This window comes from Acanthopagrus latus, chromosome 24 (genome assembly GCF_904848185.1).
Source record: "Acanthopagrus latus isolate v.2019 chromosome 24, fAcaLat1.1, whole genome shotgun sequence".
Lineage (NCBI taxonomy): Eukaryota > Metazoa > Chordata > Actinopteri > Spariformes > Sparidae > Acanthopagrus > Acanthopagrus latus.
In genome coordinates this window covers 15,555,466-15,582,837 of record NC_051062.1, presented here as the reverse complement: position 1 = coordinate 15,582,837, position 27,372 = coordinate 15,555,466, and the positions used below count along the sequence as shown (strand labels likewise).

Genomic DNA, 27,372 nt, shown 5'->3' with positions numbered 1-27,372 from the left:
TAAAGACACTGACCCACAGCACCACTACAGGTCAGAAACTCCACCGGGAGCTTTTTTAAATCAAGCTTGAATCAGGCTGATAATATCAGTCTGAAGTTGGTTTTATTAAACAGCTCGATCCTGTTTCCATTTGTTCACCACACGTCCTGCTTCACCGTCATGTTTAACCCCCCTCTGCATGTCGCTGCATGTTGTTGAAGAGGTTTCTAAATGTGTGTTTGTGCCTTCAGGTAGACGTCTCACTGTCACCTGCAGAGAACATGAGAGTGAAGCTCCAGCAGGTTCCAGCTGTGCAGGTGTGCAGGTGAGGGCACAGCCAGCTGTGTGACACTGATCACTCACTTCTGGCTTCACTCTCGTCGTGTGGAGACGCGTCAGCTGATGGATGTGTGTTCTTTGTCTTGTGCAGCTCACATCTTCACCTGCTCACTTCCTCTGACACCTGAGCTGCGAGCGGCTGACGCGACTCGGCCGTTTGGTTGGGATTCATCATCTGAAGGCGGCGTTTCTGGAGTCCAGTCAGAAATGAAAGACCTTCCAGAAGACAATCCATTCGGACGGTTCTGACACAGACTTGGACTCAGTACTGATGTCAGCAGGGACGACAGTCGTGCAGCGAGGTGTAACATAACAGCAGCACCACCTGATGATGTGTTACAGCTCAGAAACACAAAGATCCAAATGTTTGTTCAACACGGTCTTTAAAAACAGCTCAGACACAGAGCAGTTCCACTTCTACTGCAAAACCGTCAGATACATGTTGTCACAAGCAGACGTGGAGAAAGAAACCCGGGACAGTGTGCAGTCTGCAGCGCTGCCACTCAAACCAGCTCTGTGAGCTCAGACAGCTTTAATATCATCACACCAGCTGAGTGCAAACAGCTGGAGCTGCAGACACCAGAGGCCACAGCATCAACATCTGTGTGGAGGTGGAAATCATCCAGCAGGTGGAGTTCAGTCAGACAGCTCCACCCTCCAGCTGCCAGTCAGTTCATGAGGAGGAAAGAACTGAGACACATGTGACGGTGTCACACACACGTTGCTGTGATGAAACTCATTCCACTGAGATGTTGTTGCTCAGTTTAGTTCCAGTGTTTTATGGATTGTAAATGTATTTGTATGAACACAAATTAAATTCCCCATAAATAACTTTTTATTTCAGGTCTGTTGTTCTGTGTTTCAGTTGTGGTGAATTTAATTTGCTGGTTTTAGGAACCAAAACAAAAGCTCTTGTTTCCAGTGGGAGCTGAGAAGCGTCGCAGCACGAGAGAGAAGCTGATCTGTGGTCTGCTGCAGCAGCTTCACCTCATCTGTGGAGGCTGTTAATGTCCTGTGGATCACTGATGCTCGGCCCAGCAGCACTGATGAGCCCGGCTTCATCATGCTGCTCCACCAGCTGAACCAGCACAGACCAGCACAGACCAGCATGGAAATCATGCTGGTCTGTGCTGGTTTTTCACGTCAGGAACACGTCAGTCAGCTGATCTCCTCCTGAACATGTGACCGCAGCGGTTCTGTCCGAGGCCGTGGAAGCCCCGATATCCCAAACTGATGTGACCAGTTGTTGACGTCCTGTTTAAAGTGTTAACCTGCTAAAATCACATGTGTTCATGTGGGAGAACGCTGCAGCGAAGCTCTGCTGTCAGCTGCTGCTCACAGCAGACCATGTTGGTGTAGTGAAGGAAACAAACGTGTGTCTGATGCTCATTAATGTCACTTTGTGACATGAAGAGTGTTTATCTCTCTCTCACTGGACAGGCAGCACACTCAGAGGGAGGAGAAGGTTTAATGTTCAACCTGACGTGTTCAGCTGCAGAGAGGTCGGTTTATTTAAGGTTTACTTGTTCAGACTCAGTCTGACAGAGTTCAGGCTGCAGTTCCTGCAAATCTCCACCAGATGGCAGCAAAGTCCAGAAGGTGAAATATGAACTGAACGGATAGAAAATCCTGACCAATCACTGCAGCTCATAGAAACACAGTCAGACTGTGAAGTAGAGATGAGGTCAAACCAAACATGATGATTTGAACACTATGTTAAAGCCGATCCATGCAGGAATATGTAGAAGTGTCTGATCATATGATAGAGATCAATAATGGACGACAGGATTTATGTTGAACGGACTGTCATTGTTTTGTGTGTCGTTGTGTGACAAAGATCCGATATTGATGGTTTCAGTTTGAAGCTTTGCTCTTGTCCTCCTGTTGGCTCAGCAGGAGAAACCAGGGCTGCAAGTTTTGAGGTCGGGGGTTCGATTCTTGTTTGAAATTTGAGGGTCGACGTTCAAAAGAGTGAAATGTGACAGAAACAAAGAGCATCAGTCAGATCCAGGAGCTCAGGCTGATAGAGGTCTGGTCAGCAGGTCTGAGGTTGTGGGTTCAATCCCCGAGTAGGTGTGGTGATTTTTAAACCTGATGTCCAGAACAAAGAGTGAAATGGTGTCAGAATCAGAAGTTTATCTCCAGCTCATTAGCTCAGGAAGATAAAGTGATGCAGTGAAGTCTGCAGATTGTGGGTTCAAACCCTGCCTGAGTGTTGAAGGCTGGTCTCTGATCAGCAGCTCAGGTGGACACTCTACAGCTCACAGTTTGATCTCAGGACACTCACTGGCTTTTGAGGTCCAGCACTGATAAATGAAAACTTGACAGCGCTCAGAGAAGAGATGTGTCCAACAAAAGCTCTGGACTCTTTCTGAAGCTGCTGCTCAGAAGAAGGAGTGAAAACCTGTGAGAGACTTTTAATTCTTTGACTAAATGAAGAACATCTGTCATCAGCAGCTCCAGGCTCCTGGTGGCCCTCGGTCTTCCTCTGTGGGGCTTTAACTCATTCAACCAAAGTGTCCTGAGGTAGATGTGCAGGTAGCTCAGTGGGTTGGAGGGATGTTGTGGAGTTCTGAGATTCTGAGTTCGATCCTTGATTGTTGTTGAGTTTTGAAACGTTCAGATCAAAGACTGAAAAGCTCCTGAATCTTTATAAACCTGCAGTTACTGAGACTTTCCTCAGATTAAAACGCTTTGTGTGAAAATAACCTGCTCTGCTGCATTTACACTCTAACAACACGCTGCTTGCGTGTCAATGGTCGTTTTGTCAATAAAGCTCGCTTGAATCGAGTTGAGGCCGTTTGCCCAATCAGAAGTTGACACGTCACACTTCCGGTCTGTCTCGTATGGCCCCAGTCAGCTAGCAGCTCTCTGTTTGTCCACCGACATGCTGACGGTCGGACGCTTCGTGTGAGCAGCAGATAAATAAAGTAAGTGCTTCATTCATCTGTTCCATGTTTTCACCGGCTGTCTGGATACTTCGCATGTCGCTCCAGCGACAGTAACCGAGCTAACACTGCTGTCCGTGTGGCTAACTAACAGCTAGCTGCCATTAGCTTGTTAGCTCCGCTGTGTTGTGCCGTGAACAAACCGTTTCAGTGAAGAATGATGGCACTCGGAGTGAAATGAAGCGTTTACGTGAACATTTGGACTCACATAATGTTAAATTGAGGGTCAAGAACGCTTCAAATCAAGGTATTTGACGAGCGTTTTCCATGCTAGCTTAGCAACGCTAGCTAATGAGCACTGATTGAAAGTAACTGAGTGCAGCTGTGCAGCAAGTCTGCATTTAATCAGGTACAAATTAAACTCGTTTGTGTCTCAATCTCAAACAGCCAGTGACGAAATAAACCAGGTTTGATTTCCTCAGGTTCGTTCTTAGGTTCCATATTCTGCTACTTTATAGTTCCACTCTGCTTGTACATTTGATTTAAACACACATAAGTAGGCGAGAGTTGGACTGAAAGTTTATAATTGAGACAGTTGAGTCAAGCAGCTCTTTGTGTGAACTAGTTTTCCTGCTGCTTTATGACTGAACATGTAACATTTGTGTTAAACTTGTCGTGTTCTGCTTTCAGATTCCCTCTATGGCTTCTGGAGCGGGTCCGAGAGCGACGGGCACAGCCGGCAGCCGCTTCCAGCACCGGGAGCGGGTCGCTTCACCCGACCAGATGAGGTCCGTTCTTTTTGCTGTTCCAGTCTCATCCCTCAGAGGGAAGTGAGACTGTGAGAAACATCAGATCCACCTGCAGCCAACACTGTTAGTCACTGTCAGTTTGTCTGCAGATGCTCATTTTGGCGACTTTTTAGAAGTGAAGTGTTTGTGCTTAGCTTTAGCATCCAGTGCTAGTACCTGTCTGACATCATGAAATAAAGACACCATGTTTGATTCAGTTGTTTTTATTGAGCCACAATGTTGAAATGTGCCGTTTGATCCTTTTTGTCTGATGCATTTCATGGAAATGTGATAAAAATTAGCTTCATTTTTAATTGATCCAAAAATATTGTAGCATTTAAGAGTTGATGTTAATTGTTTAATGACAAAGTGAAATAAAGGTCACAGCTGACAAAGAACATGCAGTCAAATGAAGTTTACTGTTGTCTGCAGTGAAAACAACTCATGAATACAGAATTGGAGACAAACACAGGAAACAAATTCAGACTTGTAGTGAATTTATTGAAATATGTTACAAGTACCAAATAACTTCCACACACATTAAACACATTAACATTCAAACATGCTTGAAAAATGTAGAATATGTGTAGAAGAAAACACAGCAGCCTTTCACAATAAAATGTAGTTCAGCTGTTTGAACTCGTCTTCTACAGGAACTGAGACCAAGATGGAAAAAGTCTGTTTTCTTTGTCAGAATGATTTTAAAGTAACTTTCAATATGTCAACTATTAATGCATTTCCAAGTACAACACTGTTCTACTTAGAAATGCATTAATAGTTGACATATTGAAAGTGAACAAAGAAAACAGACCTTTTCCATCTTGGTCTCAGTTCCTGTAGAAGACGAGGAGTTCAAACAGCTGAACTACATTTTATTGTGAAAGGCTGCTGTGTTTTCTTCTACACATTCTACATTTTTTAAGCATGTTTGAATGTTAACGTGTTTAATGTGTATGGAAGTTATTTGGTGTAAAAGACATGACGGTGAGTTCCCTCTCAGGATCTGACGCACCTGGAAGAAGAAGAAACAAAGTTAAAGTCGACTGTTGGCAACAAGAATCTGACAGATAACAAAGTTAGTTCCTCATCACAGGATGGTTTTCAAACGCCTCGTCTGTTCTCACCTGCTACCTTTTCACCAGCGAGTCCTTCAGGCCTCGTCAGCTGGACGGCAGCTGGTTTTAAAGTTCCTGGTCCCGGGGTCGGCCCCTCTTCTCATGGTGCAGGGCTGCGTTTCCTCTGAACGTCTGAAACAAATCAAATGCAGACAGAATCAGACAGAAACACTACAGGCTGTAGAAAGTGACACGAGCCAGCTGAGCCTGGTGTCCCACGTACCTGCTGATGGTTATCGCTGTGCAGCTGCTCGCCTGGCAGATCTACTACAGCAAGAAGCTGCTGGACCAGAGGTTCACCTGCACACAGGACCAGAAGAAGAAATCAGCTCATCTCAGCTTCTGTGAGGACAAAGAGGAGCGACTCCCAAAACTGTTGTGCTCCTCTGTCACCTGTTTCTACATTTCTGTTAGAATTGTCCTGGACTGCTGCCGTCCGTCTGTACATGAATCCTCTCGGCCTTTTCATCATTCACACGCTGGAACATGGAAGCTGCTGGTATGGAAACATTAATACATTTAAATCAGACTGGATGGTCTGTCAGCCGGTTCTGAAGTCATTTAGCACTCAGCCTGTTGTGGAGTAAAAACTCTCCCTATACGGTGAGGCAGTATTATTGTGGAATAAAGCTCACGTGCAGTCAAACGTGGTTTACAACTAGAGTCGACTGTCCAGGTGACGTCTGCTGTGAACAGCAACTCATGAATATATAATGTGGAGCAAACTGTTGGAGGGGCAGATAAACTAACCCACCACAGATGATCTGTTAGAGTCAAAAGTTCAGGACTTCAGGTTCTTTTCACTTATTTTATTGAAGATTGAGCGTGATGATTTGGAAACGGTTCATTAGGTTTCCTGTAAAAGAAAAAACAGAAATAATTAGTAACAAACTCAGACTGGTGACTTTACAAAGGAAATTCATGACTGTAAATTCTACTCTGATTTAACCAACGTGCTCTTTAGCAACACTGGAAGTGCATCAGAAGCGACAGTCGACCATAATGATCATTAAATAGAGACCCAGTGGACCAACAGCCCAACAGATGTGATCCACAAGCCAACAGCAGCTCCCAGAATGTGTCCAAACCTAAAGTAGCATCACGTCCACCAACACCAAGTCATGACATCACTCACCTGAGCAGGTACGCACGCCACACTGAGGAACCAAAGACTGACTGTGTGGCAGCAGCTCAGCTTTATAGGCTGCAGGCGGCTTGATTGGCTGCTGCAGCGGCCGGCCCCCGGAACGTTCCATTTCTGTGGGGGAGTCTGATTCTCTCTGAACAACTGGAGTTCCAACGCCTCAATTCACTGATTCAAACAATCAGTCAGTCAAAGCTTTATTGTCATGCAGTTTCTCCAGGATCAACAAGACAAACACAAACACACAGTCAGAGCTGAATGCTGCTGTCCACCTGTCTGATCAGCAGCTCAGGTGGACACTCTACAGCTCACAGTTTGATCTCAGGACGCTCGCTGGCTTTTGAAGTCCAGCGCTTAGAAATGAAACCTTGAAAGCGCTCAGAGAAGAGACGTGTCCAGTAAAAGTGTGTGGAGAGTCGGACTCTTTCTGAAGCTGCTGCTCAGAAGAAGGAGTGGAAACCTCTGAGAGACTCTTTGCTTGTTGCTTCCTGTGAGCTCAGCAGGTGAAACCAGGGCTGGAGGGGGTCGAGTCCCCTCCCGAGGTTCCTCACAGGTGGAAGCAGGGGGTTATGGGACAATTGTCCACATTGTTTGCTTGCTGATTCTGAGAGAAAATGGACAGATGTTGGACTTGGAGCAGAGTCTCCTGCCACCTGAACAATGCTGTGACCCTGGACCGCACGCTACAAACATTTTATACATGTGAATGTCGTAATGCTTCATCATTTATCCTGAAATGGTTTTATTCAAAAACACACGTTGCAACACGAGCAAACATGCTGGCAGTCTGGAACAGGATCAGCTCCCTGGACAACCTGGACTCAGGAAACACACCTGCAGCCAATCACACAGAGGGTCACTGAAACAGAAACATGTATGAGGGTCGTAACAAACCCCCCGTTAAAACTACTGACAACAACTCAGCAGGAAGACCAGGAATCTCAGGATTACCAGCAAAAATAACAAAGGCTCAATAATAAAGTGGCAAAGTGTTGAAAACGCCCGACAGCTTTGTGGTCAGGGACGACTACAGGAACTGGGAGGAGCCGCCCTGAAACTCTGACTTCCAATCAGCTCCCTGGACAACCTGAAGTCCCTCACACACACCTGCAGCCAATCACACAGAGGCTTGTTGGAACACAGACCAACAATAGAAAAAGTGAATAAATGCACCTTCATTCATTCTTCAGATGACTGAGATGTGAACACTGTGACCTGCACAAGTTCAGAGCTTCTCCAGCAGAGCCCCAATATAACTCAGTGGGATGAACTCTTAGAAGTCTACACTTTGTTTTCAAAGCTTTTCAGAGCGGTGTGCCGTTTAGCTCAGTTGGTAGAGCAGGCGGCTCATATACACAGGCTGCGGGTTCGAGTCCCGGCATGGCTCCTCCTGTCTGTCAGACCAAAGGTTGAATTTTCCACGTCTGCTCCTCTTCACAGAGTCAAATAGAACAAATCCAACATCCTGATGTCTCCGACTGCCAGCCAGATACTGAATCCACCGTACTACAGGGTCCACTTCACATTTGGACCTCTTCTCTGGACGCTGCTGACTTTCAGCTTTTTAATCGGACTATTATAATAATTGAAGCCAAAGAAGACTCGAACCCGCAACCTCCGGACTACTAACCAGGCTTCTATCACACTGAGCTAACAGATCTGACTGACGCTCTTTGTTTCTGTCACATTTCACTGTTTCCACCCACGACCTGAAAACCTGCAGCCCTGGTTTCACCTGCTGAGCTCACAGGAGGACGACAGCAAAGAGTGCAGTGTGTGTGTGCAGCCACCAGAGGGCGCTCTGCCCCTGCAGATATGTGTTGGGTCTGTTGGTGCTCTGCAGAGAGACAGCATGGAGCAGGAGGAGCTGCCCAAACCAACGAAGAAGAAGCTGGAGAAGGAGGAGGAGGAGGACGACACACTGGAATGTGTTTTGGTTTTTTTCAATGAAAGTTTTTATTTATCATTTGCAAAAAGCACATTCAGACAGAACAGGCACTGAGTGACAGACATATAAAAAGGATTTTTAAAAAACTGCATCAAGGAGAAAAATGTTGGTGTGTTTTTCTGGGATCTTGTGAGAAAGTGAAGTATTGAATATCAGTATTGAGATGAATTAAAGGAAGATGTCAATCAAAGTGGAGAATTAGTAGAAATGGCGGCTTGGTTTGTAATGAAAGGAGCGAGAGGCGGCTCAGACCCGGTGTCAACATCTGTCACCTCCTGCTGAACACCAACATCACTCGGACACACAGGAAAACATTCTTCATGTAGAACAGCTGCTGAATTATCAACAAGGGCCAAATAATGCAGAATGAGTCAGAGACAGAGTTTCACACAGTTTATAAAGTGGCTCCAACTCAACAACTCACTGAACCCGCGTTGCCAGCTGGGAAATGTAGGATTATCGTACCACAGACATCAAATGATCGTATTTGGAGGGAAATGATCGGACAGCCGTCATAACCAAAATAACAAGTGTATTGATGCGCTACAGTCACTCTAGTGTTGAACAGCGTCTAACAGGCAGAGAGACAAAGAGAAACAGTATTCATGATAACTGACAAGAAAATAAAGATCTGGCTTCACATGTTACATTTTATTTTCAGAGCAACAACATGTCTCTGTCCTCAAAAATGACAACAACTCAGAAAATCAACAAAAACAGCACTTAACAGCATATAACTTCAAATAAAGTGCATATATAACCTGCTGTATAATAACCTGGAAAAGAGGGAAGCACAGCAGACAACAGGCCAAGGGCTACATGTGTTTGTTCCGAGTGAAGCAAAAGTCCAACATCTAATGTGGACAAACACTAAGTGGTGTGTAGCCCTGATCGCCTCGGTCTCCATCAGCTGTCCGGGCTGCGTCACGTCACGTCTCCGCCTTTGGCAGTTTTCTGGATAAAATGAAGAAGAGCGGAGAGCAGACTACTGTTTAGATTAATGACATGTTACATTACATGACAGATGACTAGAACCCTGTTCATCATGTGCATGAAACAGTTCAGGCCATCAGCTGGCTCATTAAATAATGAATGCTGCTTACCTTCAGGTTCAGTCTCCAGCTGTGAGTCCCTGTCTGAGTCTGCTGCACCCTGCTGGGTGGGGGCAGTCCTCTTACTGTTTACATCTCATGTTGTCATGGACCGCAGCATTGTGGTTGTTGGCTTCAAACCGGCACATCCACCTGCCATCTTCACACTCTCTGATGTGTGCATGAGCCCATTAAGGGCGCCTGTGATAAGTCGGTTTGGTGGTTTTGTTTTCATTAGATTTACCTCGGAAAACACACGTTCACAGGATTCTTTCTCTTTGTGTTTTTGGGATTTGCTGTGTTTTTTAATACAGTTCATTGGGCCACCAGCTCTGTCTTCAGCACCGGCAGACAGCTTTGCTTTCCGAGCCTGCAACAGGTCTCAACCAGCCGGCGAACTGGCTCTCCCGCTCTTTTCTATAGTTTGTAGGCGATGCTGCTCACTTCGACTCTGCCCCGCCGTCTTCTCAGCCTCTCCTCCTCCTCCTCCTTCTCCAGGTTCTCTCACTTTCTTTCCCGCGCTTCTTCCAGACCGGCTCTGCTTCTTCTTCTCTTCCTTGTTTTTCTTCTTTCCCTCGCTCATGGGGGGCGGGCACAGCGGACTATTCAGCCAATCATGACCGTTGTTCTGAGGCAAACGCATGCACGTCACTCGTAGCTCACATTTAGAAAAGCACGATTGGCTGGAAACTTGTCACATGGAAACAGATGCCTTCAGGGTTCACAAAAAAACTCCGACAGATAACCACACATTCACGGAATGGTCAGATTATCGTATATTTGGCCTTTTTTGGGATTATTGATCGTACATCGTACAGAGGGCAAAATTATCGTACAAATAAGATAATTATCGATCACCTGGCGACACTGTACTAAACTGACACATTTGTTAAGGGAGTCTGGTGACAGAGAAGTCGCCTATATTGTTCCTGTTTAGTGTCTTTGTAACACGTGACATGTTCAGATCAATAACATGTTTCTTCTTTCATAAATGGAGTGTAAATGGTGAAATCAGTGTAAACAGTGTGTTACAACAGCTGATCAATGTTGGCAGGTAAGACTTTAGCACTTTAGACACAGAGGCAGACAGGCTAGTACAGACATGCTGCCATAAACTGACACTTTTTACAAGGAGGCAAACAACTTCAGCTTCTCATTTAATGCTGAATTTACAACAAGGACACAATGAGTCAGAATATGTCAGAGACACAGTTTCATAATGTTTATAAAGATCGTTTTAACTCAACAACTCACTAAATGTAGTGTTTTTTAAAGGGAGTCTGGTGACAGAGAAGTCGCATATATTTTTCCTGTTTAGTGTCTTTGTAACACGTCACATGTTCAGATCAGTAACACGCTGAATGAAATCTTCAGCTGATCTTCTGTGTTTGTCAGTCGAGCTGCTTCCTGTGAATTCCTGTTGAACAAGTTTACAGTCACTCACAGTTACTTTCTAAAGTAATCGATTACTTGTTGGTCTTCAGATGTCGTGTTTTGTCTGAGTGTTCAAACGTTCACATTCATTTTACAACAGAAAGACTGAGGACTTTAACTTCTCACTGTGCAGTGAGTCCTGATGTCACAGTGATGTCACAGTGATGTCACAGTGTGGCGTCTGTAGAATAATGACATCATCCTCTTACAGACTGGTTCAGTATAAACCTCACTGTCTCTGCAACACGTCGTCAAACTGTTGTAAATGATTGTTAACGACCACAGGAAGCATCTAAAATGTGTTGGGACAATCTGACGAGGTTCTGGAGGTCCACATGTCAAATCAACACACTACATGTCACTTCATGTGTTCTGGTTCCTTTAATATAGCATGAAAACAATATGAATTATTTACAGTTTCCCCTGGACACACTGACAGACAACATGATGAGGACACAAGTAGACTTTTATATTCAGCTACTTCAGCAGAGGAGAAATTTCAGTGACGCTGTGCGACATCTTTCAGTCTGATTATAAACTCGTCAGCTGATCGTTTCACAAACAAAGTCACATTTAAACAAAAAGGAACAATTTGTACAAGTTTTGGACTCTTTGCTCTGAACATCAACGTTCAGAAGCATCAAACATGAGCTCAAATCTCTTCAGCGCTTGTTTAAAAACTTCATCAGGACAGTTTAGTTTGTGATCTCTGAAAGTGTTTCAGTATTTCATCCGACTCTCAGACTTCCAAACATCTTCAGCCAACCGGCTCAGACAGAGAAAGACTTTTCTCACAGCTGTTTAGTTTGACGGACCAGATTCAAATCCAACAAACGTCCTGAAAATACAGCCGGACTTCAACAGCCACAAAACACTGAGAGAAACACAATGATTGTCATTCAAATGTGTTTTCTTCTCATATAATAATCAGACAGAAATGAAGAGATGTTGTGCAGTTTATGACTCTGTCACTACGGACATAATTACATGTGTTAACCAACACCATCAAACTTTTAGTTTCATCATTACAAACACATGAAACAAGTCAGAGTGTTTCAGGTGGAGTGTCGAGTACATTTGATCAGATTTTACTGTCCATTTACAACTTTGTTCACAATGATTCTTTACAATTAAAGTTGCAGACGAGTCGATGTTTTCTGTTTCTTACATTTCACTGATAGTTGTGGATTTTATTGGAACAAGAGCCAGAATTCAAAACAACACATGACAGAAAGTACAAGTCAACGCAATTTCCACAATTTAATGGAAGAAGTTTCAAATGTAAATGAAGAATCTTTTCAATCAGTTTGAATCATTTTGTACAAAGTTGATGATGAATTTATTCCAAGAAGCTGAAAGATTGATGTGACTGTGATCCTGTACAGACTCAACTGTTCAGCACTGACAATGTTTCTGTGACAGGAGGAGACTCTGCACACTAAACACCACACAGACGCACTGAGGAGGAACCAGAACTGGACCAGTAGAGTCCAAATCCAGGATAAAGAGGTTCAGTGAATGTGGTGTTGAAGGTGTGGAGGTGGATCAGTGAGTCAGAGGAGACTCTGTAGAAGGACAGAGTGCCAGCAGGACAGTCCACATACACTGCTACTCTACCAGAGGAGGAGGAGGAGGAGAGGAAGGAGGAGGAGAAGGAGGAGGAGAAGGAGAAGGAGGAGGAGAGGAAGGAGGAGGAGGAGGAGGAGGAGGAGGAGGAGACTGTCCTTCTGTTATTGTGCCAGACAGAGTAACGACCACCATCACACCTCAGACTCCAGGACTGATCATTACATCCAAACCAACAGTCTTTACTGTCTCCTTTCCTTCTGATTCTTCTGTAACTCACTGATATATAAACACTTCCTCTCCACTCGACCTCCCAGTAACAGCGACCAGTCAGACCAGTTCTACACAGCAGCTGAGGATACCTGGACTCAAACCTCTCTGGATGATCAGGATATGACTGATCCTCCTCCACACGTGTCATCTTCCTGTTGTTGTCAGACAGTTTGATGTTTCTGCTGACTGTGTTTGTGTCGACTGTGAGCTCACAGGAATCTGATGGAGAGAAAAAGACACAACACAGCTGCAGTTATTAATGTGTCATCAGTGTGATGATGACATCACAGATGTGAATGAGTGATGTCACAGTGTTTTGATGAATGACAGTAAAAAGACACTCACACTTCCTCAGACCTGGTGTCAACCATCGGACTCCAGCAGGCTCCACCCTGAAAGGAGGAGGGGGGTCAGAGCAGCACATCCTCTTTCAGCATGCAAACATGGACATGACATGACTCTCATACACAGAAACACAATCTGTCCATCAGGCTGCTTCTCCCTGTTCTCCCTGAACCTCTTCACCTCTGCCACTCTCCTCACACACTGAGAGTGAGCCACAGGATGTTGGTGTGTGTGAAAGAGGACGACAACATCTGAGAACACACACAAACCTCTTGTTGGATTTATCACTTCCTCTTTATTTTATTGGATGTTGTTGCTGTTTCCTGTGGGCGACCTGACGCTTGCTGTTTGATCCAATGTCAACTTGTGCTCATGTTTCTATACACACTGAACAAAAATATAAACTAAATGCAACACTTTTCTTTTTGTTCCCATTTTTCACGAGCTGAACTCAAAGACTGAAAACATTTTCTATATACACAAAAGAACCATTTCTCTCAAATATTGTTCACAAATCTGTCTAAATCTGTGTTAGTGAGCACTTTTCCTTGGCAGCACTTTATATTAAAGTGTTGAAAGAAAACAGCTCCAGGATGTGCAGAGCTGGTCTCACATGGCCCGGTAGCACCACATCACTGAGACCTGAAGAGAAAGCAGGTCGGAGCCACTGCGGGTGAAGGAGACTCGGCACGGTGACTTAGTGAAGGTTTGAAACCCAGAACCTGTCTCCACTGATCCGTAGTGTCTGTCCCTTCAGTCACTTATTGTTCAGTGTGTTAATGAGCAGCAGGATTTGTTTGTTGGCTGACTGACAAAAGTTTGGACAGGATGAACTTTTGGACCTGATCCACTTCATCCATTAGTAAACCTGATGTTCCTGCAAACACAAGATTAGGGCCCGGCTATATTACAGGTTTCAATTTAACAACCAACGTTTAAGACAGAAGCAGCTTCCGTCTGTGCTCTCAGGTCTGTGATGGATCAGTGTCGCCCCCTGGTGGGTAATTAGCTGAAGTACGGTCAGAGACACTGGAGGACATCAGAGGAGGTTTTAGAATATTTCATGTCGTAGTCAGAGATCGTCTGAAGTGAAGTCTTTATTTCTTCACACGGAAACTTGAGCACATCTGTTCTGTTAAAATATATATTACATGTCCTGTTTATTCTCACTGCATGGCTCAGGCTGCATTCACAATGTACATTTATCTTTTTATTTACTTTTCTAAATTCAAAATGTCTTTATTGGCACGATGTCACACAAACATGTGGCCAAAGCAAGAAAAGAAGAAGAACACTGTAGTGTAAAGACTAGTACAGTAGATGAAAACACAACATAGATATAAGTGTAACCAAAGCTGACAATAACAGCACAACACTAAATAATAAGTGTCATCACATATAACATGAACAACTGTCAGCTGACTGTCACTCACTGTCCCTCAGTTTGTGGCAGCAGAACACAGACTGCTGCTGGATCACAGCTCTTTGGGTTCTCCACTAGTAGGACTGTTCATGTTTCTTCATCTACTGGCTCAACAAACCCTCTGGAATCTATTACATGTTGAACATGTAATCTATTACATGTTTAACATGTAATCTATTACATGTTGAACATGTAATCTATTACATGTTTAACATGTGTTTCTCTAATATATTTCTACTGTTCACATGTTGTGAGGAAGTGCTGCTCTGTTGTTGTTGTGTTTTATTGTACAGGCCTGATCTGTATTTGCTCTTTACATCAGCAGATATGAACTAAAACAACAAGGTGTGTACTGAGTTCACTGAGCTTCATGTGAATTGTGCGACTATACAAACTGATATTATATAATATTGTGTCTGTCACTAGACAAAGAAACAAGTCAACATGGTGACTCCTGTAGTTATTTCTCGTGTCTTCAGAGCAGAAAGACACTTTTCACAGACAGTCACCAGGCTGCCGCCTGTCGACTCGTCTCCCTGCAGTGAGAAACACTCGCAGTCTCTCCAAAGCTGCGGTGTCAGATCCTCGGCCATCACTTCACAGCGCTGTGTAACTGTTCTTCTTGATCGCTGAACAGCTGATTGATCATAATATTTCTAGTTTGTCTTTAAAATCCTGAAACAAGGAGTCAGCTGCCTCTTTTACCATCTTAGCACCTAACAAAGTGGAACAAACTAAACAAATGGAGCCTGTCAGTCAGCACGGAGGGAACAGCACCGTCTGGATAAACACACTTGCTTCGGTGTCGGCCTCAGATCGCTTTTCAGAGGGAAGTCAGTGTCGTACTTTTTATGAACAGTTCTAAAGTGCCTCTCAACATTCCCCTTCTTCAGAATAGTGATGGTAGCAGCACGTTTGCTCAGGCATGGTGACACGTGACGCGTGACCCTACAAGAAGTTCTCTGACTGGCCGTCCTGTCTGTCAATCAGGAGGCATCGACTCCACCTGTTGTAGAGCGCCCTCTGGTGGACGCCAACACTCACAACATGACTGAAGGGTGTTTCATCCGATTAGATTTTATTTTTCAAATATTCATTTATTGGCCATTATAAATGCCGATATCGACAGTTTGGAAAATCCCTAATATCAGCCGATAAATCGGTCGGGCTGTTATCTCCACTTTCACTAATATTCTACGACACATATTTAATAAACTTCCCTGTCATACTGACCTGCATGTGTTGTTGTACTCATGTCTATTATACTATAAACACTAAAATATATCTGCCTATGATGTTAACCCCTTCCTGAGTTATGACTTGTTGGATAAATGACACATTTTAGAGGAAGCATCTGTCCTGCAGTGGTTTGACTTAAAGGCAGGAACACACCGGCCCAACGGTTGGACGTCTGAAGCGTTTGGAGAGACTCGGACGAGGTCGGGAACAAATCTGTTCGGTGTGTTCAGCTGCGTTGGAAACTTTTGGGACCGTGTCTGCTCCGATTCAACATGTGAAGTCTGAGGTTGGCTGTCGGCCGTCTGAGCCATTGGATTCTCTGATTGGTGGTGTGCTAGTGAATCAGCACAGTGTGGGAGGGCAGAATACTGTGTGCACTTTGGTTTTCTATTCACTCTGTTCCATCATTCCCTGTTTTCATGTTTTGCAGTCCTGGCATGAGATTAGCTGTTATTGTGTCCGTTCAGGATGAATTAATCTGTGTTCGTTTGGTGATGCCTTGCTACATGTTTAGTATGCAGCAGTTTTGTCTGAAATAGTTAAGTTTCGTTTTGCTGCTTATTGCATCTGTTGAAGTGCAGAACGTCCACGCTGCTGTGGAGCTGGCAGCACGTTGAAGCGATGTGTTCAATGCCACTTTTCTGCTGAACAGATCAGACAAGAGGCAACAGAGTGGTTGGATAAAGACAGTTGGCTGTTGGTTTGAGTCTGATGGTGTGTGGAGCCTTAAAACTAGAGCCAATTAAATTGCAGGGCATCATCTCAATATGTGGGACGCAGAACAAAGCGGGACATCTGGTCAGTGTGTAGCAGGCAGTATGTTAGGAGGTGACTTCAAACAGTGATCAGGAACATCACTGATATCTTACGCACACTTTTACACTGGCGACAGGTGTATAGTATATCGTGTGCAGATGTATGATTTGACTTGAAAGACTGAGGAAGATAATCGAGCCCAGATCTCACTGATGGCCGTGGTGTTTGACAGGTTAGATGCATCACACTGATGTAAAAGCAACAATTCTTAAATAAAGAAGGCTTTGAATTAAACTATTATTTTTAAATTATCAAATACATTTAATTTAATTACAGTGAAATTCAATTTCAGTTAAAAACTAAATGTAATTATTCACTTTTAGTTTTCAATTAATTTTTGTAACATTAACCCCTAAGATGAGTGTAGCATCTTTAAAGTCCTGTCCTGTGATCAGGTTTGAAAACAGTTTTAATAAATATAATTACTTTGGAGTCATTAGAAGGTTTATATTTCTCTTCTCATGGAGCTAGGCTAGCACTGCCCCCTTGATTCCAGTCTTTGCGCTAAGTTAGGCTACACATGTCCTGGACCTGTGTCTGTACGAATCAATCTCAGGGAAAAGGTCAAAAAGTACATTTCACAAAATGATAAACAGTTCATTAACATGCAGAGATCTGTTTAAACTGCAACAGGTCTACACTCGCACAATGTATCATAATGTATATCCACTTTACAAACTGCATGTCCTGCTGCTTCATGTTCCACCTGAACAGTTCACATCTAGAGTTACCACAGCGATTTTTATCCGTAGCTTCATGAAAATACTTTTCACGGTTTGCTTTGTATGTGTTGTCAATATTTTACTGTTCATTAGAACAGTTAAAAACACTGTACACAAAAACTAACAGTAAACTAGTAACATAATAATAATGCAGGACCAAAGGTTTCCCAGCAGAACGCTGCACTCAGAGATGAACATTGTTATTCACTTCACGTGTCAGTGGTTTTAATGTTCTGGTCAGTCAGTGTAAACATGTAGATTTGGGACCAAAAGCAAAAGGATGTGCAGTTCATAAAGTGGATTCATGTCATGCTACATTGTGCAAGTGGAGAATTATTACTAAGAATGAAAAAGGCGTCCTACATGTCTGATTGTTTACATAATGCTCAAATACATAATTAACCAAAACAAGAATATGTTTCACTGGCGACCTGTCCAGGGTGTCCCCTGCCTTCGCCCTAAGTCAGCTGGGATAGGCTCCAGCCCCCCCGCGACCCTGCAGAGGATTAAGCGGCGTACATAGAATATGTACAGATGATGGATGGATGGATGGAAGAATATGTTTCCAGCTATTCCACCTCTATCACATCAGCCCCTTCTAGATAGGAAAGGTGGCACATTAGCAGCAAGGTAAAAGTTGCAATGTGCCGCCCAGTCTTTCTAAAAGGGAGGTGTAATATTCCTTCTTTTCTAACAAACTTCGACTTGGCCGCCACTGGGGTAGGTGTAAACATGTGACGTGACGTGACGTGAAGCACAAAGCAGGTTGAATTTGTCTTCAAAAAAGAGCTTTACATTGCACCCCATTGGAGTTTAGAGCTGGGTTCTTAGCGGGGGGCTTTTAATTTGAAAGTAGCGACCGTTAGCAGCTCACCACTACAACAAGCATACAACAAAGACAGCTACAGAGACCGAGGAGACGCTGCATCTCCCGGATCTCAGCGGCTGTCTAGTTTCACATCTTGATGTCCGCGGATGAAGTGATGGACTGACTGCTGTGATCAGCTGTTTCCTGGCTGTGGGTCACACAACATTGCAGGTCATCAACACCTCCGCCCATCTCACGTAGAGGCCGGCACACCGACGGCTCAGATTTACGTAGCAATGGAGGAGGCAATAAATTGACCATCTGAGGGTATCTGAGGCATCATATTGCCGAACCAAAACAGACCCGATTTCACCACCTTCTGTCAAAATCCACAGACCTGGCCACAAAAAGGACAGCCAAATTGGTGGCTTGCTGCCCAGTATATAAACAGCTACTGACTGTCTGTGGCTGCAGCAGGACTCTTCATACCTGAGAGTGTCCAGTCTCCAGCCTGGATCCTCCAGTCGAGCAGACAGCTGCTTCACTCCTAAGTCTCCTGGATGATTGTAGCTCAGGTCCAGCTCTCTCAGATGGGAGGAGTTGGAGTCCAGAGCTGAGGCCAGAGAAGTACAGCCTTCCTCTGTGATCAGACAGCCTGACAGCCTGCAGACACACAAAACAACACACATCACACATCAGCTGAGGGTCCTCAGTGCACATCTGTGTTTAAGGGTTTAACATTTATTATATTCATCATCTTAGTTTTCACTCATTTATTAATAAGCACAAAACACAGAGTATAAGTGAAGCTGATGGAAATTTCATTAGTTTTGCAAATATTTGTTCATGAGCCAAAAAACTGTACAGATTAAAATGATGACCTGATGATGGAGCTAGAAGAAAAGTCAGAGGATCACCAAAGTAATGACAGTTCATCCTGAGGGGAGCATGAATGTCTGAACCAAACCTCATGACAATCAGGACCCAAGTACAGAATAAACTGACAGAACCACATTTTATATAAAATGCATTCATGCTTCCATCAGGATGAAATGTAATTATTTCGGTGATCCTCTGACATATGATATATATTTTTTTTAAACTTTTTTTTAACCTGTCTGGTTTAGACCTGCTCCAATTGTACAGTTACATTAAATAATGAAATAAATAATGAATCCTGACCTGAGAGATTCAAGGACACAGTGTGGACTCTTCAGTTCAGCAGACAGTCGCTTCACTCCTGAATCCTGCAGGTTGTTGTTACTCAGGTCCAGCTCTCTCAGATGGGAGGGGTTGGAGTCCAGAGCTGAGGCCAGAGAAGTACAGCCTTCCTCTGTGATCAGACAGCCTGACAGCCTGCAGACACACAAAACAACACACATCACACATCAGCTGAGGGTCCTCAGTGCACATCTGTGTTTAAGGGTTTAACATTTATTATATGCATCATCTTAGTTTTCACTCATTTATTAATAAGCACAAAACACAGAGTATAAGTGAAGCTGATGGAAATTTCATTAGTTTTGCAAATATTTGTTCATGAGCCAAAAAACTGTACAGATTAAAATGATGACCTGATGATGGAGCTAGAAGAAAAGTCAGAGGATCACCAAAGTAATGACAGTTCATCCTGAGGGGAGCATGAATGTCTGAACCAAACCTCATGACAATCAGGACTCAAGTACAGAATAAACTGACAGAACCACATTTTATATAAAATGCATTCATGCTTCCATCAGGATGAAATGTAATTATTTCGGTGATCCTCTGACATATGATATATATTTTTTTTAAACTTTTTTTTAACCTGTCTGGTTTAGACCTGCTCCAATTGTACAGTTACATTAAATAATGAAATAAATAATGAATCCTGACCTGAGAGATTCAAGGACACAGTGTGGACTCTTCAGTTCAGCAGACAGTCGCTTCACTCCTGAATCCTGCAGGTTGTTGTTACTCAGGTCCAGCTCTCTCAGATGGGAGGGGTTGGAGTCCAGAGCTGAGGCCAGAGAAGTACAGCCTTCCTCTGTGATCAGACAGCCTGACAGCCTGCAGACACACAAAACAACACACATCAGCTGACGGTCCTGATGACTCAGTGCACATCTTTGTTTAAGGGTTTAATGTTTATTATATTCATCAACTTAGTTTTCACTCATTTATTAATAAGCACAAACCAATATATAAGTGAAGCTGATGGAAATTTCATTAGTTTTGCAAATATTTGTTCATGAGCCAACAAACTGTACAGATTAAAATGATGAACTGATGATGGAGCTAGAAGAAAAGTCAGAGGATCACCAAAGTCATGACAGTTCATCCTGAGGGGAGCATGAATGTCTGAACCAAACCTCATGACAATCAGGACTCAAGTACAGAATAAACTGACAGAACCACATTTTATATAAAATGCATTCATGCTTCCATCAGGATGAAATGTAATTATTTTGGTGATCCTATTACATATGATATATATTTTTTTAACCTGTCTGGTTTAGACCTGCTCCAATTGTATAGTTACATGAAACAATGAAATAAATAATGAATCCTGACCTGAGAGTTTCAAGAACACATTGTGGACTCTCCAGTCCAGATAACAGTCGCTTCACTCCTGAATCCTGCAGGTTGTTGTTACTCAGGTCCAGCTCTCTAAGACTAGAGGACTGGGAGCTGAGAACTGAGGACAGAGCTTCACAGATTCTCTCTGAGAGGTTACAGCCACTCAGTCTGGATAAAGAATAATGAGCAGAATAAGAAAATGATATTTCTATTTGGGTCAATAACAGCACATTTACTGTATCCTGAAAAAACTTCTCCACACTTACAGAGCTTTGTTGGAGGCTTTGACCACTGGCAGCAGCCTCAGAAGAGCCTCATCTGAAGCAGAGTATTTCTTCAGGTCAAACACATCCAGATCTTTTTCTGATGACAGTAAGATGAAGACCAGAGCTGACCACTGAGCAGGAGACAGTTTATCTGTGGAGAGACGTCCTGACCTCAGGTACTGTTGGATCTCCTCCACTAGAGAACGATCGTTCAGTTCATTCAGACAGTGGAACAGATTGATGCTTCTCTCTGGAGACAGATTCTCACTGAACTTAGTCTTGATGTAACCGACTGTTTCCTGATTGGCCTGTGAGATACTTCCTGTCCGTGTCTGCAGACCTCGCAGGAGAGTCTGATTGGTCTGCAGTGAAAGACCCAGGAGGAAGCGGAGGAACAAGTCCAGGTGTCCATTTGGACTCTGTAAGGCCTCGTCCACAGCACTCTGGTAGAGATGTTTCTCTGCAGATTGACGGTCTGCTGTTTTTTCTTCTGACAGCAGATTGACACCAGAGTTGATGAAGGTCAGATGGACATGAAGAGCAGCCAGAAACTCCTGAACACTCAGATGGATGAAGCAGAACACCTTGTCCTGGTACAGTCCTCTCTCCTCTTTAAAGATCTGTGTGAACACTCCTGAGTACACTGAGGCTGCTGTGATATCGATGCCACACTCTGTCAGGTCTGATTCATAGAAGATCAGGTTTCCTTTCTGCAGCTGATCAAAAGCCAGTTTTCCCAGAGACTCAATCATGTTCCTGCTCTCTGGAGTCCAGTGTGGATCTGTCTCAGCTCCTCCATCATACTTGACCTTCTTCATTTTGGACTGAACCACCAGGAAGTGGATGTACATCTCAGTCAGGGTCTTGGGCAGCTCTCCTCCCTCTCTGGTCTTCAACACATCCTCCAGAACTGTAGCAGTGATCCAGCAGAAGACTGGGATGTGGCACATGATGTGGAGGCTTCGTGATGTCTTGATGTGGGAGATGATTCTGTTGGCCTGCTCCTCATCTCTGAATCTCTTCCTGAAGTACTCCTCCTTCTGTGGGTCAGTGAACCCTCTGACCTCTGTCACCATGTCAACACACCCAGGAGGGATCTGATTGGCTGCTGCAGGTCGTGTGGTTATCCAGAGGCGAGCAGAGGGAAGCAGGTTTCCCCTGATGAGGTTTGTCAGCAGCACATCCACTGAGGTGGACTCTCTAACATCAGTCAGGATCTCAGTGTTGTGGAAGTCCAGAGGAAGTCGACACTCATCCAGACCGTCAAAGATGAAAACAACCTGGAACTCTTCAAAGCTGCAGATTTCTTTGGTTTCAGTGAAGAAGTGATGAACAAGTTCCACCAAGCTGAACTTTTTCTCTCTCAGCACATTCAGCTCTCTGAAAGTGAATGGAAATGTGAACTGTATGTCCTGGTTGTCTTTGTCTTCAGCCCAGTCCAGAGTGAACTTCTGTGTTAAGACTGTTTTCCCGATGCCAGCCACTCCCTTTGTCATCACTGTTCTGATTGGTTGATCTCTTCCAGGTGAGGCTTTAAAGATGTCTTCTTGTCTGACTGTTGTTTCTGGTCTGTGTGGTTTCCTGGATGCTGTTTCAATCTGTCTGACCTCATGTTCATCATTGACCTCTGCAGTCCCTCCCTCTGTGATGTAGAGCTCTGTGTAGATCTGATTCAGAAGGGTTGGGTTTCCTGCTTTAGCGATCCCCTCAAACACACACTGGAACTTCTTCTGAAGGTTGGATTTGAGTTTACGCTGACAAACTGCAGAATGACTTTCTAAATAAACACACAACAAACAAGATCATTAAGTTATTTATAAAGACAGTAACACAATTTCCTTCCCCTAAAGATTGTGTATGTAAACAGATTCATCATCATCAGACTTCAGTAATCGTCTCATTGATCCATCATGTTAAATGTTTAGAGAAATCCTCTTACTGCTCTGCAGACAGTCAGCCAGCTCCTCCTGCTTCATTCTCCTCAGGAAGTGAAGTGTGATCTTCAGAAATGCCTCTCTGCTGCTCCTCCTCTGCTCTTCATCCTCCTCATCCTCCCTCTGACTGTCTGGGCATTCTGGGTAATCTGAACTCAGAACCTTCTGGACCTTCTTCAGCTCGTTCTTCACAAAAGTCACAATGTTCTCCTCCAGCAGCTGAAACAGAATATTATGTGAATGACAACATTTAACATCAGATCCATGTTGGACAGATTCACCACTGGTCTGTAAAGTGCAGCATGGAGATTATTGTGAACAGACTGGATGTAAAAGTAGTTGTTGTTCATGTACAGACCATAAATATGGAGTCCAGGTGTGTCTGATGCTGCTGGACAGACGGACCTCTGGGAACCTCTGAGCTCTCCTGGTCGACTCTGTGGAGGAATCATGAAGAATCAGTCACATTGTGTCTGTCCACTCAGAGACAAACACAAGCTGAAGGTCCTTTGAGTTCAAGTGTTGATGACATCATTGAATCAGATGTTTCCTCTGACATCACAGTGTTGGTCGTACTGCTGATCCCACTGTGAATCAACAGTCAGTCAGTTTACTGGGTTGGTTCAGCAGCTTGTCTGGTTTAGTCCCTCCAGCTCTTATTGACCCGTTTAATACTGTGGACAGCAAAACACAGCAAACACAAACTAGCTGGATGCTAACACAAGCTAGCTGGACGCTAACACAAGCTAGCTGGACGCTAACACAAACTAGCTGGATGCTAACACAAGCTAGCTGGATGCTAACACAAGCTAGCTGGATGCTAACTGTCCAGTGCAAATTGGTGCAGAGTCTCAATAACCTTGATTTTGATATTTAATAAGTCTGATTTGTGTGAGTCTAAAGTTAATTATCAACTTTTTCTTTTGTTGCTTTTGGCTGATTATCACCACAACGACTAGCAAATGGGGATTTTTGGGTCTATGGCCCGGGGGATGGACACTGGCTGAAAAGGAAACCGAGGCAAAGGCCGGAGCAGGTCAGCAGGGCAACAAGATGGCACAAAGGACTGAAGCCCTCAGGAGGTCAGGCTGGAGACTGCACCACAGACCAGTGGCTGCAGAACAGAGCAAGAGACTGAAGACAGTTCACCAGGACTGAGGCTTGATGCTGTGAAGCAGCAGGACTGGAGGTGGCAGCTGGAGGTCTGACTGTAGTTCAGCTAAGGCTGAAAACTGGAGGTCTGTCTGAACATCAGCAGGGACGGATGACAGAGGACCAGGATCAGGAGTTTAAAACATCCTGGATATATATTTAGTTTATTCTATTTTGTTTTGTTTTATTTTTTATCTTAGTCAACTCCTCCCTCACACTGCTACTTGCTGCAACACTGATTATTTTTCTGCTGCTGTGCCAAATTTAATTTCTCCTACGGGGGATCAATAAAAGTTCATCTTATCTCATTTTAAATGGGGAGGCAACAAATGCAGATACAGAGAGGCAGTTAGAAAACAGAAAAGGCAAATCAGTCAGAACAGTTGAAGACTTGCAGGAAACACAGGAGCAAAACAGACACACCAGAGAACAGTGAGGAGAAAACACTGGCTTCATGGTGCGTTCCTCTGCAAGATGGAGGTCAGTATTCACAACTTCCAATCTAAAAGCTTCCCAGTGGATCTGAACGGATAAAAAAACATGGACGCTAACTGCAAACAGGTGTTTGAATGGAAAGTCTGTGAACTTCAGATCAACTTCAGCAGCTGATTTAACAGTTGAGGGCACTTTAAGAAAAGACAGGAGGAGTCGGCTGCTAACACATACTGTCAAAGACTGAGACTGAGCTCAGATCAGCTGAATCAAAGTGAGAATAACAACTACAAACTGTTTTACTGCAGGTTTCACCAACAAACACTATATGAAGTCAAACATGATGAAGAGGTTAAAAGTAATTGTTCACTTTGTTCACCGTCGTTAGATTTTTTGACAAATGGCTTCGACTGACATGTCTCAACGTCTGTGGTCACATGACTGAAAACCAGACTTGATGACTTGATGGAGGAACACAGTGGAGTCACAGTTATCCAGTTAACACATGAATCAGTCATATTTTCTTGTCATTAACAGCTCACCTCTTTACAGCAGAAGGATTTTCTTCTTTGAAATCAATGTAACGACCCACTGAACGGTCACTCTTAAAGGACACACAACTGGACTCAGGTCCAGGTCCAGGTTCAGGTCCAGGTCCAGGTTCAGGTCCAGGTTCAGGTCCAGGTTCAGGTCCAGTAGACGCTGGTCTCCTGTTGGACAGAGAAGAAGACCACCAGAGATGTTAATTCACTTTCTAGTCTTCAGACACAGAAGCTTCTGTCCATAAAATAGTGGAAAACATCAGGAATAAACCTTCAGAGAATATTGGACCAAACTAATTCAATAAAGTGAAATGAAGAGTTGAAGACTGGTTCTATTGGGCAGCTTTCTAAAGTGAGAAGATAAATTCAAGTGAAGAAGAACGAAGCTGAAAATAAACTTCAGGTTTCAGAAAACATCTTTCTCCACAGTTAAAACATGAATCAGTCACATATTAATGTTATTAACAGCTCACCTCTTTACAGCAGGAGGTAGTTGTGCTTTAAAATTAATGTCACGACCCATTGAGTTGTCACTCTTGAAGGACACACAGCTGGGCTCAGGTTCAGGTCCAGGTCCAGGTCCTGGTCCAGGTCCAGTGGTTTTAGAGGGAGGGCCTCCCTTCTCTCTGTCCTCACACTGATTCATGCTGCTCATCTCACACACACTTTCATCTGGAGAGGAAACACAAATCATTCATCTGCACATCAACTGAAATCAGCCTTTGGCTCAGAAACACTCTTGAAGGACAAAATGTGTTAAAGTCGACTTCCTCTTCTAACATTTAAACTCAGAGCACATTATTCCACAACTCACTGACTCTATTAATACATATTTCACTAAATGGCTGCTGCAGGACATCAAACCAAAACTAAATCATGTCATCAAATCCATCCTCAAATTAATTTGTTTTGTTAGAGGTAAAAAGAGAAACAGGTAAAATACAAAGTCTCTTGAGATCTGGCAACACTGGGTACATCAGCCAGCAGCAGCAGGGAGAGGAGGAGGGAGAGGAAGCCCCCAGACTCCCTTGAGAAATCCCTCCATTTAGTGAGTTGTTAAGTTCAGAGAACCTTTATAAACTGTGTGAAACGCTGTCGATGACAAATTCCTATTGAGTCGGGCCTTCTTGTAAATTCGGCCTATGTTACAGCCTCGTTTTATGGGGTGCTGCAGCCCCCTCAGCAACTCCAGTTCCCGCATCCGGGCAAACAGCTGCTCTGCAGCCGCGTTTAGTGCGTCAGACAGCGGGAGAGCGGCGGCTCGTCTCGGCCTCCTCCACAGGCTGATTCAGGCAGGAGAAGCTGCCTTCAGTCAGCAGTAAGTGGAGCTACACAGTGACAACCACTCTGTGTTCAAACACTGACCAACTAACTCCACTTCTACTCTCATTTCACCTGCTACACTCCGCAAGTATCGACACAAAATGGCGGATATTCTTAACAGCAGCTGTTTCTCCTCCGTCGTCTCGAGTTTAAACTTAAACGAGTTCGTCGAGAAATAAACAACCGAGCTTCACTTTTTGTTCTGTTTCCGTTGTAACAGTGAAAAGTAGAGTTTGTGTTAGCGAGTCCAACATGTCAGATTCATTACATTACCTTCAGCTGGAGGTTCAGACGGAGAAAACTATCTACGACACATTTGAGAGAGAAAGTGAAAGTAAACTGTGAGGAGGAAACAGCCAGAGAGGCGAGTTCAGACTGGGAGTCTTCCTGTTAGACTGAGGGCGCTGCAGCACGACCCACAACCAGCTAACACATGCCGAATTTACAAGAAGGCCCAAATAATGTGTAATAATAACAGGTTGGAGAAACAGGTTTGCTGAAGTTGTGCTGTTGTACTGAGTAGTTTAACTGTGTGGCAGCTCTTTATTTACTGCAGCAAGGGATTGTGGGTATTTCTACGCCTGTTTATCCTCGGCAGACATATGTGGACCTGAATAAGTTTGTCCCTTTTTTTATTGACGTAGACATCAGGTTTAAAAGTCACCTGAACTACTCAGGGATTGAACCCACAACCTCAGGACTACTGATCAGGCATCTATCAGCCTGAGCTACTGGATCTGACTGATGCTTTTAGTTTCTGTCTATGTCAGATTTCACTCTTTTGAACCTCAGCACTCAAAAAAAATCAATCAAGACTCAAACTCACAACCACCAGCCCTGCTTTCATCCTGCTGAGCTAACAGGATGTAAGGATGTCGGGTTTCTCTTCTTCTGAGCAGCAATTTGAGAACTCAAACAAATTAAAGAATTGAACCTGGAATCTCTGAACTTCATGACAGCACCCTAAACCACTGAGCTACCTGAACATCGACCTCAGGAGAGTTTGATTGAATTAGATTTAAGCTCCCACAGAGGAAGACCGAAGACCACCAGGAGACTGGAGCTGCTGATGAGAGATGTTCTTCATTTAGTCAAAGACTTCAGACTCTCTCAAAAGTTTTTACTCCTTCTTCTGAGCAGCAACTTCATGAAGAGTGAGGAGCTTTTATTGGACACATCTCTTCTTTTAAGTTTCATTTATATGTTTTGGACTTCAAAAGTCACTGAGACTCATGAGATCAAATTC

General features: G+C 43.9%; 1 protein-coding gene and 3 long non-coding RNA genes across 9 annotated transcripts; 1 reads left to right on the top strand and 3 right to left on the bottom strand.

The window, feature by feature from the left end:
• Positions 1 to 3,109: 3,109 nt before the first annotated feature.
• Positions 3,110 to 4,212, top strand: LOC119015160. Its single transcript, XR_005073205.1, has 2 exons — positions 3,110 to 3,248; positions 3,897 to 4,212. It is a non-coding gene; the product is annotated as an uncharacterized LOC119015160 (long non-coding RNA).
• Positions 4,213 to 4,850: 638 nt separating this feature from the next.
• On the bottom strand, positions 4,851 to 6,259 carry LOC119015155. Of its 6 annotated transcripts, none has more exons than XR_005073189.1 (6): positions 6,245 to 6,259; positions 5,745 to 5,965; positions 5,503 to 5,605; positions 5,333 to 5,409; positions 5,119 to 5,241; positions 4,851 to 5,006 (listed from the first exon to the last, which is right to left on the bottom strand). It is a non-coding gene; the product is annotated as an uncharacterized LOC119015155 (long non-coding RNA). The 6 variants fall into 6 exon arrangements; XR_005073193.1 differs by having other exon boundaries at positions 5,503 to 5,602; XR_005073191.1 differs by having other exon boundaries at positions 5,860 to 5,965.
• Positions 6,260 to 8,581: 2,322 nt separating this feature from the next.
• On the bottom strand, positions 8,582 to 9,852 carry LOC119015162. The gene is made up of 2 exons (XR_005073207.1): positions 9,305 to 9,852; positions 8,582 to 9,155 (listed from the first exon to the last, which is right to left on the bottom strand). It is a non-coding gene; the product is annotated as an uncharacterized LOC119015162 (long non-coding RNA).
• A 2,060-nt stretch (positions 9,853 to 11,912) lies between these two features.
• On the bottom strand, positions 11,913 to 26,623 carry LOC119015112 (NLR family CARD domain-containing protein 3-like). The gene is made up of 10 exons (XM_037090787.1): positions 25,277 to 26,623; positions 24,804 to 24,971; positions 23,036 to 23,114; positions 22,683 to 22,896; positions 20,744 to 22,520; positions 20,472 to 20,645; positions 19,794 to 19,967; positions 18,408 to 18,581; positions 12,911 to 12,957; positions 11,913 to 12,784 (listed from the first exon to the last, which is right to left on the bottom strand). The coding sequence occupies exons 1-10, from the start codon at positions 25,495 to 25,497 to the stop codon at positions 12,165 to 12,167; spliced, it is 3,648 nt and encodes a 1,215-aa protein (XP_036946682.1). The 5' UTR covers positions 25,498 to 26,623; the 3' UTR covers positions 11,913 to 12,164.
• Positions 26,624 to 27,372: the final 749 nt, after the last annotated feature.